The sequence below is a fragment of the Anticarsia gemmatalis genome, chromosome 5, assembly GCF_050436995.1.
Source record: "Anticarsia gemmatalis isolate Benzon Research Colony breed Stoneville strain chromosome 5, ilAntGemm2 primary, whole genome shotgun sequence".
Classification (NCBI taxonomy): Eukaryota; Metazoa; Arthropoda; class Insecta; order Lepidoptera; family Erebidae; genus Anticarsia; species Anticarsia gemmatalis.
The window spans coordinates 9,398,250-9,416,742 of NC_134749.1; the positions used below are offsets into that span (position 1 = coordinate 9,398,250).

An 18,493-nucleotide genomic window follows, 5' to 3' on the forward strand; every position below is an offset into this window, starting at 1 on the left:
GGGTTGAGTCGGCCAATAGCAAAGGAGACCATTCTTTGTGTACCTTTTCACAGAATAGTAAAACAGATTGTGGTTTTTATATGGAGTGAGTGGTGTATATCTGTCAATCTTATGACGTTAAAAACGTAAATGTGTGAAATTCAGGATTACTCTGTCGAGCTTAAGGATATTTATGCCAATAAATATTCGGTAAGTAATGTTTCAAACATTCATTTTATTAAATTATTTGTTTGTAATAGAAAAACAAGGAATTTGTTATGGGAGAGTCCAACCAGTTAACATGTCCCGCTCTTTTTAATGTCATTTATCAATTAGTTTGTCGTTAATCTAAAATACATTTAATTTACGTACAAGTACTTCATGTGGCTTAATAATATTGTTTATTTCACCCGATAAAAATGTTTTTAGATAAATTCACTTTGCCAAAGTGGCGGGAAATCTTGCCACCTCTTTCTCTCATGCAATAAAAGAGAGTGCCTACCAAATACCTACTTGATTAGGTAATTATATTATCTATTCAACTCGTCCTAAACCAAATTATGTTTAGGTTTTATTTATAAAATACCATTCGTAATCAACGAAATTTACTATTCAACTCATTCTGACCCTAGTGTGGATAACGGACGTTTCATTATTTTATGTTCTCGCTGTCTCTTTCCAGCACGATTCTTCAATGTCGTGTTGATAAGGATAGCAACAAAATTATTATTACTTGCTCGTATTTTTAAAATATTGTTTGTTTGGTGTACTGGCTAATGTTATTATGTTTTTATTGTTATTAGTTATTATTTGAGGTTTGATGATACACCAGCATTTAAATTAAGATATTAAACTTAATTTTAACAATACCCAGGTAACCGTTAAAAAACGGCGGCAATTAGTCTTGAATGAATTTACAAACGAGAAACACGGCAGTTGTAAACTAGCTATAGGTAAACGTGGTTATAGTTATTTCGGGTATAAATAGGGTACCCACATTAGTACGACAAAATCTTGGAATTATGCAAATTCATGCCTAGATTGGTAGATACCTACTTCAAGTTATAGTAGGTAACTAATATTGTTAAATACTCATGATTACTTATCATGGACTGGAAAACAAACAAGTGGGGATAGGATAATAAAAAACTTTATTTTAATACTTTTTTGGTACTGTGAATGTGAATATAACTTTTACCTAATGTTACCTATTATTGATTTTTACAAAGTCAAAAAAACGTGTCTTATCAGAGCAGGTAGTGTTAATATCAATAAATCAACTGAGAAATATAATAAAACGTTTTTTGTCGTATAATGGGTACAGAAATCCACGAAGCGATTTGTTCCCACGGCCGGTTTTGAGCGAGCGAGAATTTCAAAACGTTGAACAACAATGAGTGCAACGTGCTGTTGTTGTAGTAGTGAATGCACGGACGGTGTGGTATTGCATTGTGTGCATGTGTGCGTATCGTAGTGCACTCAGCGAGACGGGCCGGGTGGTGACGTTTGCCTGCAACCTATCAATGCAACGAGTTTATCAATGTAATTTATTTCTATAAACACAAATACCTATACTATCGAATGTTATGATATTACTGTTGTAAACATTGTGTAAAATCGAAACAATATTCGAACGTTTCCATGTTACCAAAAAAATATTATTTTGAACTCAAAGAATAATTAGATAGGTATTACTGGCCCATAAATTAGGCTAATTCGCCTTACATACACGCAGGTTCATTGGGTCAATAATGACCCAACAGCAATTCGATCATCTAGTTAGGTAGGGTAAACCACCCAGTAGTCAGCCTTTTAGTGAAAATGTCAATTTGATTTAGCCATATTTTTAACATTTACAACTAAATGTAAAATCATTAGTCATTGTATGAAAGGTAATTTATTAAACTTTAAGAAAAAAATAACAAAATATCATATTCATAAGATTATTATGGAAAAAATCCACATTAAACAAAATATGGCACTTTTTACCAGTAGTCAGCCCCATTTCGCCAGTAGTCAGCCATATCTTACCCAGTAGTCAGCCTCTTACTTACTCAATACAAATGTTCTATTTTAAAAATATTTTTATTGAAATCTCCAGGAAATAAAGCACATTTGCAATAATACCATGCAGTACAATTTATACATCCATTAATTTTTAACCCCCGACGCAAAAAGAGGGGTGTTATAAGGTTCGACGTGTCTGTCTGCGTGTCTGTCTATCTATGGCATCATAACTCCCGAAAGGATGCAGTGATTTCAATTTAGTTTTTTTTTAATTAAAGGTGACATATGTGCGAGTGTTTTTAGACATGTTTGATGAAAATCGGTGGAGCCGTTTAAAAGTTGTAGTGGGTTAAAGTGGGGAGATTAACCGAATGTCTGCAAATTTACTCGGACGGGGTCTCAAATGGCTTCGCATGCTGAGAAAGCTGGTGGTGGGAAAGTCAGAATGGCTTAACCTAACCACCAACCTATAAAAAGTATGAAATCAAAAAATATATTGTGAAATCGGGGGTTTTCAAGATTTTAATTTATAGTTATAAGCACTTAGGTAATTGATTTCTAAATGTTTTCTAGTCAATCTTTCTTCACACGGTTCACAGCGATAAAAGTTTATTTTCTGTTCCTTTATTCCTTCTGTTTCTCAACTCTCCCCAATCTACAAAAGATGCTCTCTTCTTCTATAAAACTATTTGAGCTTTCTTGATGTGTTGAAACATAAGTCAATGGTAGGCTAGGAAATAGAAGGTAGATGATAGAAGTAACTGGTATCATTCCTTTCTTTTCTCATTTCCCAAAATTCCTTCGTGTTTCGGAAGGCATGGTAAATTGTAGGTCCCGGCGGGCATTCAAGGATCTCTGGCAATCGTTGCCATTAGTCAGAAGCTTGAAAATCTGATAACCAGTCTTATGGTAGTCGTGGTATAGCCCAGGTAACTGGGTTGTGGAGGTCATATAGGCAGTGGCTCCATGTAAAACACTGGTATTCAGCTGCATCCGGTGAAACTGGAAGCTGATTCCAGCATATCGTGACCAGTTTCTTAGGGCAGTCATTTGTTTTTGGGAGTGCACTTAGTCTAGCTTAATGGTACGAGGCATTTGTGAGACTATTAAACGATTTCGGACTTGTAGTGTCATAATAATGTGTGAAATGCCAAGTACTCGACTCGTTTCCATGATTTTCATAACATTTTTGATCACCGCCATAGCACATGACAATTATTCCTCTTTAAACAGATCTTTTGGTCTTTTTGATATGATACTATTCGAAAACAAGTAACTAAGTTTTGTGCCAACATAGCCGTCCACAAATTTGAACCTTAAAGAAAGGATTTAAGACCCAATTTAATTTAGCAAAACTGACGGCCGACTATGGGATATGTAGGTCCAATGGTCGGCCTCATGAAATTCACTGACTTTATATGCGGCCGACTACTGGTAAAATACTATTTTTGTCTTAGAAGAGTTTAGCTCAACGCAATAGTTATGTTGAGAAGTATTCGCCCTGTTAATTTCAACCACATATATGAGAATTGCAAAAAAACCAGTAGTCAGCCACCCATGGCCGACTACTGGATCAACCTCATATTTTGCAAACCCAATAGTCGGCCACGTTAATTTATAATACAAAAGACAAATAAAACGCCTGCAATGCATGATTTTATCGAAGATAAACTATTAAATACTAGCATAAAATATCAATTCGTTCCATATTGCATCAAATTCATTTAAAAACATGCCAAAAACTAAAACACGAATCCTTAACAAAAAAATAGCAATGGCGACGTTTTTGGCCATGTCTTTGATGGCAGTTTATAAGAATGAGTGTAACACGTCAACCTGCCATGCTATCGAATCGTAATTGTACATATTAGTCAATAAGATTATACAGATTCGATTAATGATTATTTTATTGGTCTTTACTATTTTCTACACTAATTATATGGATATAAAGCCTGTAAAGGCTGACTACTGGTTGGGGGCTGACTACTGGGTGCTTTACCCTATGTGCGTGCGTGCCTACCGGAAACATCTAACTTGATATCCTAATTGCTACCTTATTTTTCTACGATTTCAACCTTTATTATAATGGATACACCTAGGTTGTAGGTACCTACCTAACGATATCTGATTTTAATGTAGGTAGGTAGGTACCTGACTTCTACATGTACCTGCATAATTTCCTTTCCAAATCCATGATACATACCTAATTATTCCCACGGTCAAATACCTACCTACCTACCTGTTACATCACAAGTTTATTAACTCGTAAAATTTATATTTTGCAAATAGGTAGGTAGGTATATAAAAAATACACATTACTACCGGTTGAATGCAAACCTGATTTTGATGTTGGATGATGATGAATGAAAATACTTTGTATTCAATATCCTTTGTCTTAAATTCCTGTGCCTTTAATGGGAATTTTATGTTCAGGTAGGAAGTCATTATTATTTATTTAATCACGATGATTATTAATAAACGTATTTAATTTATTTTTTTTATAAAACAGGAAAACGTGAAATAACGTAGGTACCTAGTCGGACTTCTATTCATAGATTGTTGAGTCAGTAATTTACTGTGAGGCCATTGACCTCCACGCCATCTGTCTTCCTACCGCATCACGTAGTGCAAACTTATCGGTAGTACGTTATCAATACTCATTCGTTCATATATCGTTAATCGTAGATATTTGATTGAATTAATTTCTAAAATATATGTTAGCTAAAGAAATAGATTTCTTTACATACATACGTCATTTACAGCGCGTCTTACCCGTCTAGACTAGAGCCTTGGAGATCTTATTCGGAACTCTATACGTAAACGTTGCGTAAAATATTCCAGTTTCCCTCCCTTCGTTTAAAACCGGGAAGTTTGAGAAAGCCGAGTAGGCGAGGGGAACCTCGCGCACGTAATCAATACAGAACCCCACCCTGATGTTACGTCTCCTGCGCGCGCAATAGGAAAACTTTACATATTTTTCGCGCCAAATAAGTTTGTAGGGGCTTGAAATTTTGTAGTACCTACCTATTTGTATTGAGGACTATGCATTGCCCCCCTCTTTGAGTGGAAGAAAATAAACCTTCTATTACCTCAATAAGATTTGAAGTTTTAAATAGGTACATAGACACATCTGATTTTGGGGCTTCAAGCGCTTATCTATTATAGGTAGTACTCATTTATTTAAACAATTTTTCCGAGACGCCGATTTTTCGCGGCTCTCACGCAAGCGTCGACCATCGGCGCAAGAGCCGACCACGATGAGTTCAAGGCGAGCGCGCGCGGTCAGGTTCGAGGACACGACGGCGGCGGCGGCGGGCCCCTCGCGGCGCCTCCACATCTCCCCACTATACCTATACCCACCATCCAACCAACCACATCGCTGAAACTTGTAGGGGCTGACGACGACGATGGGTCAATTCGTAGCGAGTATACCTCATTTTGACAGAATATAATCTTTACACATTATTTTAATATAAGAGCAAAATAATCATCGCTAGTAAAAGCTGTCACATCATTGTTAGGTAGGTACATCACCAGACAGATACTTTTTCGATAGCCTAGAAGCCACTGTAGCAGCAATGTCGTCTTGGAACAACTTGAGCTCGCAAGCGAACGACTTATTTCTGAATAAACCTACCTACCTACCTCCCTATTTTTGGTAACGACTAACGAACTAGGTATGAAGATATTATCACTGCTCAAATTCGTTCACATAGCAACTCTGTGATAGTATGTAATTTAGACTCTGATATACTCTGTGATAGAATGTAATTTAGACATTTGCCTGCTACAAAAAGACTGCCTACTACATAGTACGTACCACAATAATGTAAGACACGTGGAAAATATTTATTCTCGTTCATATACCACTTTGTAAAATGAACTCGAAAAATATTAGTCTCGAGTTCATGGTCCTCAATGGCACGACCGTGAGCCTTTTTCGAACATTTTTTTGACCGCACGTTGCATATTTGTCTCGTTTTATGAAATGGAATTGAATGACCTTAAAATTAAATTAGACGCCATTATTAATTGTTAAAATATACCTGCGTAGGTTTTTTCGCATCAGCGTTTTTGTTTTTGCTCACGATGCAAATATGCTCGCGTAAACTCCAAAGGGAGCGGCGGCGTGGCTGCAATATCATTAGGGGTTGATTCACCCCTCTTCCCATGTTATGTAGCTGTCTCTTTCTCTCACCCCTCTCGTACCTTTCTCTTTCACACGTGTGAAGTAAGGTGCCCTCAATTTCGATCCCGTTATCCTGTTTAAGCGGGAATATTTTGCGTTTATTTATTTCGAAGTTTTAAACCTGCAGATTCCATTGTAAATTGTATGAAAATACGCTAAGAGCCATTGAATCACACAAAAGTCAAATAAGATTACAAAGAAACAAAAATTATAGTACTACTAGGGTAAGTTCGCCCTATCGCGTCCATCACCTAAATCGCGTCCATTTTTCGCACCTGCCTATAAAAATACTTGCAAATAAATATAATATCACACTGATGAACGTGAATGTTATAACTGTCAATAGCTCAATTTGTACGAAGCACGCAGATATAGACAAAAGTTCCGAGCGCCTATTTAATCTGTGTAAAAAAAAAGATTAATTTTGGTTGTTCAACAACGGAGTGCGGACGTGTGGGATTTTAGTAAAAAAATAGTGTGCAGCGGCGCGTTTGACGGTAAGTCTCTTTATGTTTTATGTGAAATTGAGGATACATAGATGTTCCGAGACATGAATCATAACAAAAACTAATTATATTAATAACTAATTTGCGTTTTTTTATCCATTAAATAGTTAAAACATGGTGGACGCGAAATGCTACACTGAATTTATTAAACTACCACTTTGCGTCCACAATGGACGCGAACTCGTCCATTTACGTTTTAGTTAGTTGTTTATTTTTAAGTGATTAAAATATTAAAATAAATTGGGTTTTCGTTCATTTTGTAATTAAAATTACACAATTGTAATACCCAATTTGCGTCCACATAATTAAGATTGTAGAAAAAGTAATGATAGATCGAACACGTGGACGCAAACTATTCCTATAGGCTATATAGTCTTGTAACAAATCGCGTCCGTTTTTATTAAATAATCGCTCTATTTTTTGTAAAATACTGGCAATAGGATGAATATAAATATTTTATTTTATTCAGTATTTTAAATCTAGTAGGTCCAATAAAATGTTTTCTGTGATTCTTTTTTCTGTTTAAGATGAGTTCTTTAGAGTCAAACAAGAAGAAGGAAAAGAAAACTTATACAGAAGAAGATTTGAAGAAAGCGCTAAGCGAGATTCGAGAGAAAAAGAAATCTGTAAGACAAATATGTAAAGATTATGGAATTCCCAAGACCACAATATTGGATAAAATCAGTGGGCGCTGACCAGATGGAGTAAAGAAACTGGGACCAGAACCAACGCTAAGTGTAGATGGTGAAAAAAGGTAGTTGAATGGCTTCTCAACATATACAAATGTGGATTCCCAGTGAAAAAACAGGAATTACTGTTCAGAAAATCATTTGAGACGGGGAGATTAAAAATAAATTCAAAGATGACCGCCCAGGTTAAAGTGGATTGAATTTTTTTTGGCCAGAAATAAAGAAATATCTCTTAAGAATGCGGAGGCATTAATAAAGCTAGAGCCCTAGAAACAGAAGAATCAATCAGATTGTGATTTAGAGAACTTGAATAATATTGAAAGTATGAATCAGAAAGATATTTTAAGTGATCCAAAAATAATTTTCAATGGAGACGAAAGCGGTTTGGCTTTCTGTCCAAAAACAGGAAAAGTTTTAGGTCCAAGAGATTTTTTTAACAATTATATTATTCTTAAATAAATAAATTAATAAGATCTAGTGTTTCTTTATATTTCCTTAATAATATCACCCCCTCATACCTTTTCTAAGCTGGTGGACGCGAAATAGTCTCAGGGTGGACGCAATTTGGATTTTGTGGACGCAAAGTAGGTGAAAAGCCTAATTCTGTGGTTTGCCTTTTCTTAAAAAAAACTCATGATATTACAAACGAAACTGAAAGCTAATACTAAATTAGACTATATAGTCACCACATTACATACATTTTTTCATTGAAAATAGTGCTGCAACATTTTTATTTTCTCCTTCAAACTTGCCAACTGCACTAAATGGACGCGAACAGGCGAAATGACCCTATACTGTTATTTAGGGACGTAATAACTAGGTATTGTATAAAATATTAAAATAACTGAAAATTATCTATAGAGCCCCGGTTTGTTTTGGTTGATATAGAACGTATGCTTATCTGTCACTGCACTCGTTCGAATGGATTGAAATTGGCATGTTGCTGTATTAAAACTAATGTGATAAGAAGCATGAATGAAGAAACACACTTAAAAATATTCATATGTTTCATTAGCTTTAGATAAGAATCAGTTAGTTTAACATTTTGATGGTGATGAGAGTGTTAGTGATGAAACAGCGTAGGTGTGTAGGAAGATATTTAATTTAATAACTAAGATGCCCGAAATTCATATATTTAGGTATATCAATCTTACTTAGCTTTATATACTTCCTTTAAAATAGGTTACCTGCAACTAGACCAGGTATAAAGGTGAAAGGACTGGACGGCGTCTACGAATGTACTGTAATACGAGTAACGAAGCCTTTTAAAGTTTTGGATGGTGGGGTGCCTTATTAAATTATTTTAATTTATCAAAATACGATTTATTTAGGTAGGTAACTATAGTATAATCTAAGGATAAAATATTCCAAACCTTTATTCAAAATCAGTTCGTAGGTTTAGACGTGAGTTAGTAGTAAGACTTGTTTATATCCAAGGTCTTTATGTACCTATTTAGTTGTCAGAGGTCTTAGATTGACTGGCCGTATTCGGAGAACTAAGTTACTGAACTTTACGTTCATATTTATTTAAACCCGTGAACACAAATGAAGAAAAACGCTTGACTGAATATTTCATTCATAATAATTAATCCGAAGAAGATGAAAGTAAGTTGTGATGTATCGTAACTATTACACACACAACATGCTTGTATCCAATTTATTGGACCACGGACTTCACGGCATACCAGAACGAGTTTATTTATAGAGACGAGTAAAAGTACGGACAAAAAACTATCGTCCCGAATGTTGGAAGCCTTCCGAATGGTTCCGTTCGTTAGTTTTTTGTAAACTTCACTTATAAACGACCCAGTCCGGGCTGTTCCGAGCCCTCGTATAACAGATAGTGGGTTGGTGTAGGTCTTCATAAAAAAAAGATGGCGTGGTTAGTTTAAATATATTCTTAGTTGAATTATTTAGCCCATAACTTGCTTAATAAAGATCAGAAATCTTAACAGATAGAAAATATTAAACACATTGGTACTTAGCAAGAAATTAAACGATGTATAGCTATTCTTTAAAACTTGGTTTCAATGAGTGTAAACAAGACAGTTGTACTCTGTCGCTGTTGGGGTAGCGCATACCTTAAGACAAAAACAGGTTTCTGTACTACACGTAGTGGTTTCATTGTATCGCCCCTTCCCTCCCACTATCTCGGCCCTGTAGATTCAAACAGTAATTTTACCAAGAAATACGAAAATGGCGCGAAACTATAACATGTTTTCTAAGAAACTGCCTATGTCGGTAGTTTAAAAAAATATTTACCACAGTGCCTGCATATACTATTTAAGCTAAATAACAATGTAACGAGTTTTTCTTTTGTTTCAGTGGTGCTCAGACATGGATTTATATATCACTGATTCGCTCCAGGATATGCTGGATATGGATATCAAAAATGAAATCGCAACGGATCTAAGCAGTATGACAGACTTTCAAGTTAGTCAATTTGTTATTTTTTATTTTCATACTTTAAACCGAAACTTTCTAAAATAACTCGCTTTTTCTTGTTGGGTTAAAATACAATGCTGATTAAAATTTAAAGGTTACTGTTCAACTTGTTTAATACTTAAATTAATTGAGTTATTGTGTACTGTGTACTAATGTAGGTGCCTGACGCCATTGTTTAGACTGTTATAATACATTTACCTGCTATAACATTTTTTCTTCTAACTTCTTCTTGCGCTAACGGCACTGAAAATAGTTTATGTTATACGAATATCATTTTCTTCTTCTGAATGATCGCTCTATGTACCACAACTAAATACAATATACCTAACTCTATTTTTTTAACCAACACTTTTCCATTCACGGTTTTCAAAGAGTCTAGAGTGTGCACTTAATTATAATAGCATTTTTGTTTACAGGACTCCCTAGGAGCACATTTTTCGGAATTACCTCCTTTATTGGATATGGACACCGATAACTCCGCTTCATGGCTTAATAATAGTTCTAGTTTTGTTCATAATCTGGATTTATATGGCTCAGAGGCAAACGCGGTAATGGTTAATCCCAATTCTGTAATGCCGTCTTCTTTCGTTGAAACTCCAGTCAAGAGTATTGTAAAGGAAGAAGCGTCTAACTTATTATTAACCTCCGCTGCCGCAGACGATGATTTAAGTAATAGTATATCACTTCCAAGTCCCAAAGAAGAAAAAAGTCACTTAACATTTTCTCCTAACGCAATAAAAGTGTCAAAAGTGCAAGAGCCAGAAGAACCACCGACAAAGAAAAATTCAGATCTAGAAGAAGCAACACAGATGGTTATTTATGTTAGAAAACATGAGAAAAACGTCGTTAAGGATTTATTAAAAGATTTGGACAAATCTAAACTATCAACTATGTCATCACCAAACACATTGAGAATAAAAAGTCAGTCGGAAATAATTAAAGTAAATAATAAAAGCTGCTCGATCCTAAATACAAACCAAAAAGTCGCGCAGTCATTAGGAACGAAAACAATAATATCCGGTAATATACACATATTGGATGCTCAACAAATAAGTCAGTCTAGAACAATTTTAGCTAATGGTAACAAGAACCAGGCGACAATATTAATCGATAATTCATCGTTAAATAGCAATAGGCATATAATTAAAACTTCAGTAAGCGGGGCATTTACTGTTGATAATAGCCAAACAAAATATATGAATTCTAGCAAAAATAGTGGAGGCGAATTTCCAAAACCCGCATATTCCTATTCGTGTTTAATAGCGATGGCTTTAAAAAATTCAAGAACAGGTAGTTTGCCTGTTTCAGAGATTTATAATTTTATGTGGTAAGTTTAATTCTATCAAAATACCGAATTACCGCGTATTGCTAATTCTACTTTAATCTCATAATATATTTTTTGTTACAGTCAACATTTCCCTTATTTCAAAACTGCGCCGAACGGCTGGAAAAACTCAGTGAGACATAATCTTAGTTTAAACAAATGTTTTGAGAAAATTGAGAAGCCGTCAACAAATGGAAGTCAAAGAAAAGGTACTAATTTCATTAAAATTCAAAACCATTCTTATTTCATTTCATTATTAAAGAGCCGTATTTAATCGAAATAGTAAATTTTAATAAAAGTTTATTTTTTTTACGTATTTCAGGATGCTTATGGGCAATGAATCCCGCTAAAGTAGAAAAAATGGACGAAGAAGTACAAAAATGGTCACGGAAAGATCCACAAGCAATAAAAAAGGCAATGGTTTATCCAGGTAAAGTTCTTGCTGTTAAGGACGTTAACAACTGATTTTAATATCGATCACGGGTGTCTAAGATCCAATTTTTTTTACAGAAAATTTAGAGGCTTTGGAGCGGGGTGAGATGAAATACAGTGGTTTAGGCGGCGACGCTGATGCGGACGATGACGCCGACGTTGATGCTGACGTGGAATTGGACGCGGACGTCGAGATAGACCCTGAAGTCAAGGAAGAGGTTGAAGAAGAAGAGGCTACTATAGAACACGTAAATATTTTTATTACTATAAGTTCTCATAGTTAGTCCCCTTGAATTGAATAAAGCAATCCAAGATAGCCAATTCCAAAATATTTGAAAGCCATTCAGAATTAATTTTTGCCCCATATATTAGTAGTTAGTCTAGGGATTTCTATAGTTTTTAAATACAAAGGTATGTTGTCCCATCTAGATCACAGTTAACGGTTCTAAGTTATTGCTTAATTGGCCTAAATATATGATGCCAACAACCAAATGCGATGAATGACTTTTGATAACTTGTGTTCTAGGATTTTTGGGTAAAATGTAGCTTATCATAATAGCAGCTCGAATGATCAAATCGGCCTTTTCTTGGGATAAGTCAGTTTAACCAAAAGAGCAATATCTTCAGCGTTACAGTATTATATAGTAAATAATAATATAGCCATTACGCAACTGAATGGTAGTTACTTCTTTAGTAATCGGTCATGTGACCAAAATAGAAAAATAGGCAGCTGTGGCCTAATAAAATTCGTACGTCCAAATTACTGATGATTCATAACTTGTATGTTTGTCTTGTTGATCTTTTTGTAGTTATAAACTTACTCATCTTTTGTTTAGGAGGTGTCAGACCAAGAGTTAGAAGTGGAAGAAGTGGTAGAAGGTACGGGCATGGTCGGCGGAACATATCGGCTACTAGCTACGGGACCTTCGTCACTAACATCTTATATAACTGACGCGGAATCCTGCGACGAAGTTAGTGATATTGAAGTAAGTGACATTGTTAACTAAATACTATAGAGCTCAAAATTTTGTTTTGAGAAAGGAATAGCGCAAGCATTAAGCATCAAATTGAAGTGTCTTTACAACCAGATCAAAATATTTCTTTCGTAACATAGATCCATAAAACATGCACGGTTAGAACTGATAAAAGCTTCCTAAATTAAAACGAATTTAAAAAAATACTTATTTATATGAAACTTATGCTTGTAACTTATTTTTCTAGGTACTGGACCAGTCATATGAAGAAATTGACATTGATGTTACAAAACCTGTGAAATTGGACTTGTCTATGACAGAAAATTATACCAGTAAGTATTCATATTATTAATATTTCGTAGTCTTCTGTTTCCACAATTTTAAAACTGACTTTATGCAATTATATAATGTATTTCTGTATGATTATTTACTCATTTTATTTAACATCTCATTATAATGCTACACGTTCTTAAATAAACAGCTTAACCGTTTGAAATGCTTTAGTAACAAACTTTTTTTTTATAGTTCACCCAGCGAAACGAGCAAAAACAAGCTTTATATACCAGCCAGTTACGACCCAAACACATACCAGCAGACGGAAAACGCCACTCGTCAACAGGGTCGCATTAATCTAAAATGTATTCCTAAACAACAAAAAGACTTGTATTCTAGAAAATTGTGATCATAATAATATGTATCATCGTAGTACATAATGTAGTCTCTTCAAAAAATCCATTAGGTAAATTAGAATACGTTAATAATTCGAATTATTTGTAATAATTAGCTGTGAATTGTGAACAGTGTTGAATGTTTATATTGTATCAAATTCGATCGTGATAGTCTGTACCAGATAAGTGTATTTACATGTTTTTACGAAAACTGGACACTTGTTACATATCTTACACTGTATAATAGTTTTATTTGTTAAGCGATAACCTGGATGCGCTCCGATTATGACAGTAGTCAGTATCGTTTAGATATTTTTGCCGATAATGAGTATGGTTACGTTTGAACGCTGCATAGAACAGATTTTCTGAAATGGTTTGTCAACCATCAGTACAAATATGTAATGCTGATACTCAGACACATTGTTACAACATTTGATAGTTACAAGAATACTTGTAAAAAAATGAACAAGGTACATGAACCATTTCATATAAACAAATTAACCATAGACTGATTTTTTTTTAGTTTATGTTACAGAAAATATAAGTTTATTTTTTAATTCGTTAGTTGGTTTATATGGATGAAAGTACATAATCGTGTGTATAATAATGTCTCGGTGTAACAGCAAAGACGATAGCGGGTATGTGAAGTTCCCACCGCTGGTTTATATGTAAATAATAATGTCTGTTATTGTACTTTACTTGCATTATTTTTGTTGTTTACTGGCAACTTTTTCAGAATAAATTGACGCGATGGTGCCGTTATTTTGGTTCTAATGAATAATTGACCTAATTATCAAGACACTCTTTCGAGGTTTGATTCAAAGAAAAAAATGTTTTTTTTTAGATTTTGTTAATTTTACTACGAATACGCAGTAACAGAGTATAGTTTGAAAGTGAAAGAATCTTTTGTTTTTAGGTCAATAATCTTGCTATACTTAACTGATTGTTTGTTATACTTAAGTTAACTTTACGATGTACCTGTTTAAGATACCTACATAATTATCTGTTATGTGTAACTACGCATACCATATTATTTGTTTTATGTGCAATTTCAGTTCTTCTTTTCGTGTCAGTTGATCATGATTTTCTTCAAATAACATGATTGATATCATGATACAGTGACACCCATTCAAAGAACAGAGATTTGGTAGTGAAATTATGTTATTTTCATTCTCTAATAAATAATTTATGTTGTCTTAACTGTGATTTGACATCTTTTTTACAGCTGTTAAATCGCGGCCGATAGAACATAAATATATTAATACATAACGACTTACTTTGAATAGGGTTAAGAGTTGCAAAGATTGATGGCAAGGAAAGGATTTCATCTTTGTAGTATTGGTTGTGTTAGTGGATCTCTCGAATGTACTAAATTGGATTGTGAGTTTTAGGTATAAGTAATTTAAGATTGGAATGTGTCACACGAAACTTGATTTTCATTTGATGAATTTAAAAAGAAAGCGTTTTTGTTTTGGTTGTCGTATAACTTTTTCAAGCAGATAGATTTACAGACCGAAATAGCGTGTAGATTTACGTATCGGAATAGTTAGCTCTTTAAATACAAGTCACACTCATACATCAACTTAGATTAGACGATACTGTGATATGAAATTAGTCAAGACATGGCTCCAATAGTAAATTAAAATAAATCAATCAATCTGTTAAAACTTAAAATGCTTAGATAATTTTTATATAATCGTATATTTTATGTTTGTAGACTTATCTGCTTTGCTATTTGTATTAATATACATATAATGAGAATATGACCGATACACACAAGAATGAGTGGATAAATTTTATGCACATGGTTGCTACTTTGTTAAGGCGTAAGTGAGTTCATTTCACTACTTTAAAAACCAGTGGTCAATTTTGGCACATTGAGCAACAAAGTTAGATAGTAAAAATATTATAAACATCGCAGGTTACTCAAAGCTAATTGGATTTAAACTAATAAGTGCATATAAAGGTATTTGTTTAAAACGATTTGCCTCTTGTGATAATGAATGCACTTTGTATCCAGATTTTACACATCAATTTGTATTGTGTTCAGGAAATAAGTTTAACTATAATGTTAGCTGATAAGAAATAAGCTATCGTGCAGGTGGCAACCTAATGCGAATGATTCCAGTGTACCTTATAATAGACTTGAAATTATTATAGTTATAGGCAAATATTGTACCATTAATTCAAAGTGATTTGAACTTGCATTCTGAAACTGAAACACCAGAAATTGAACCTCAATATTAACGATAACATTAAATTAGGTGCTCTTTGTATACTTAGACACAACAGTGCAATTGTGTAAATATTTTAGAGAGTATAGAGAATTTGAGTAACAACCTGTATTTGACATTGTAATGTGCGTGTTAGGTATATACCTACATTATATTAAATCAATCGTGTTTATTAATTGTATTTTTAGATGCCATTCTCAACAATAATGTAGTTAATGAAGTATGAAAATTATAATTATATAAAAACCCCTATAGAACCGTAATGCTTCTAGGGATGATGAATCAATAATGAGCTATAAAGATATCCAATTTATATGTATAATACAAACTTAAAAATAAATTGACAGTTGTCGCTAACCAAGTGTTAGTTGTAATTTTGTACAATAAAATAGTTTAATGTATTTTTCCACTGCCAGTATTTCAACATCCAAGTAATAAACATTTAGAACATAAGTGTAGTGATTAGTTTAGTTCTTAGTATATTAATAAGTAAGGAAACTTAGTGAACGATTTTTAATAACATTTTTGTAATAAAATTCATTCAGTACCTATATTATGTATTTTTATTTACATCCCCAACCCCAGAAAATTTTAAATATGAGTACAACTAATATTGAATTTTTAACATTCATAATATATTATTATGCTATTATATTAAAATAATTATCAAAAATGAAAATATTTACAATTATAAGTAATTTTAAATAAATTCAGATGAAAATTATAAAGATGTAGGCTAAGTAAATAAATATGCTTACAAATACATTTTCAATGAAATAAATATAAGACTTATCAAAATTAAATATCGGATGCCTATAACGGTCATTTTTTTTTAAACAAATTGATATACCTACCTATAATAAATCTCAATTTCAAACCTCGTAATTGCTTCGCGCCACGCCAATCGCCTGTTGCATTGGGTTGCCATACTGTAACGCAATAGTAACAATAGTCATTAGGTCCGATGACTAGTTGACTAAACTAAACAATAACCGAAACATTCCGAAAACTACATTCCTGATATTATCATATTTGACACTGTCCCTTTTCTAATTCTAACCTAAAAGTGTTTTTGTTTGTGTTATTCATTATTGTGCTTATTGATACTTGTAAGATTTTTCAATATACTGTTAAATAGTAAAAGATGACCTGTTACTAAGACTTTATTCTGTGTACTTATCGAAATGTCTACTCGCGAAATTTTAACTTTACAATTTGGTCACTACGCAAATTATATCGGTGCGCACTTTTGGAACTTACAAGAACTTAGTTTTGACTATACTGGAACTGTTAAAACAGAAGTCAATCATGATATTTTGTATCGAGAAGGCAAAACAGCTACGGGTGAAGTAACATACACACCACGATTGCTTTTGGCCGATTTAAAAGGATCTTTAAAAACTTTGCCCGAAAGTGGTGGTTTACCCGAAGAACCACAAGAAAATGAATTCCAATGGAACGCCGTAGAGAAAATAGAAGATCCAGCACCGGCTAAAAATGAATATCTTGCGGACATAGATGGCGAAGGGCCATCAACTGTGGAAACAAAACAATATAATCTAGAGAATGATGTAAACACTTGGACAGATTACCTGTACCCTAGACTTCACGCTCGATCAGTAAATATTGTAAGAGAATATGTTCACGGCAATGAATCGGTAAGTTTGTAGCGGATTGCTTATCTTTCTTCTTATATGCAAAGGAATGCTATGTACTACTAACAAATGTTTATTAGAATATTGCAGCAAGTTATAAAGTAGTTGTAATTTTCTTATTGCAGGAAAGCTTTGACATCAATGTTAGCGGCAAAGGTCTGTGGAAAGGTGACTTTGGAGATGCATTTAGTGATAACATTAGGAAGTATGTAGAAGAATGTGACAGCATGCAAGGATTCCAGGTTAACTTTGATTGCACCAATGGATTTTCTGGATTAGCTGTGGGCTGCCTTGAATATCTAGCAGATGAATACACCAAGCCTATACTAGCCCATCCAATAATACCATCTTATTTTCCTGACAATAACACTACTACACAAGAAGACAGGGATAAAGCCAATATAAAGGATTCTACTAGACTTGTTAACACTGCTCTTGCTATACAAGAATTATCAGAGCATGCAACATTATTTGTACCTCTTTGCACTGGTGACAAAGGATGGAGAAAACCAGGCACTCCACGAAAGTTTGATTATCTTGAATATAATCCTGAACTGTACTATCATAGTTCAGCTATCCTAGCTTCAGCAATGGACACACTCAGTCAAAAGTACAGAAACAAAAGCAACATATACACTTTATCTGATATTTGTGCAGACTTAACTGGTTATGGCAGAAAAATGGCTGCAGCTTCTTTGGGCATTCCATTAGCATTAAATGAATCACAATATTTAATAGACTATCTAAATAATATGACCAAGCCAATTTATACATGTATTACACCAAGTTGTAAAATAGCTACTGATAAAATATTCCAGTTGATTACAGTAAGAGGAATGCCAGAGAGCTACTTGAAGGCTCCCATGAAAGAAGCCAAAGAACAAATGAATCTGCCTGCATATAGATGTAGTAATGTAAAAGAAATGTTTGAATTATATTTCCAAGCAAATAATTTCCTATCAGCAACTAATGTAACTATATGTGAGAAACCTTTGGAAGTAAAGACGCCTTATCCAAGGATTTTCTCTAATGAATTAAATAAATATGGCTTTGTGAGAAATGAGGATGTTCAACAGAAGGTTGAAAACTGTGCAGTTATTGCAGGATATCATAATGGCAATTTCTTGTCTGACATGATTGAAAAATTGCACAGAGAAGTTAGTAGAATAAAGTTTGCTAAGCTGCATAAGTTCAAAGAGGAAGGTTTGGAAGCTTCTGAGTATAGTGAAAGCTTAGATAGACTTGCAGAATTTAAGGATAACTATGAAGATGATTTTGAGTTGTAATAATAAGTACACTGCCAAATTTGGCACTTAGCTTGGCTAGCACTCCTAAAATAATCAACTAATGAGCTTTAAATAAATAATTTTGTACTCTGTGTTTTACTTTTA

At 33.8% G+C, this 18,493-nt stretch overlaps 2 protein-coding genes across 2 annotated transcripts; both read left to right on the forward strand.

The window, feature by feature from the left end:
* Window positions 1–28: 28 nt before the first annotated feature.
* Window positions 29–15,998, forward strand: jumu (Forkhead box protein N4 jumeau). Its single transcript, XM_076114693.1, has 9 exons — window positions 29–189; window positions 9,696–9,803; window positions 10,232–11,142; window positions 11,224–11,348; window positions 11,462–11,569; window positions 11,650–11,819; window positions 12,408–12,557; window positions 12,793–12,877; window positions 13,071–15,998. Exons 1-9 carry the CDS (start codon window positions 130–132, stop codon window positions 13,178–13,180), a joined length of 1,827 nt encoding a protein of 608 aa, XP_075970808.1. The 5' UTR covers window positions 29–129; the 3' UTR covers window positions 13,181–15,998.
* A 471-nt stretch (window positions 15,999–16,469) lies between these two features.
* Window positions 16,470–18,480, forward strand: mst (misato mitochondrial distribution and morphology regulator). The gene is made up of 2 exons (XM_076114699.1): window positions 16,470–17,105; window positions 17,228–18,480. Exons 1-2 carry the CDS (start codon window positions 16,632–16,634, stop codon window positions 18,386–18,388), a joined length of 1,635 nt encoding a protein of 544 aa, XP_075970814.1. The 5' UTR covers window positions 16,470–16,631; the 3' UTR covers window positions 18,389–18,480.
* The last annotated feature ends 13 nt before the right edge of the window (window positions 18,481–18,493 follow it).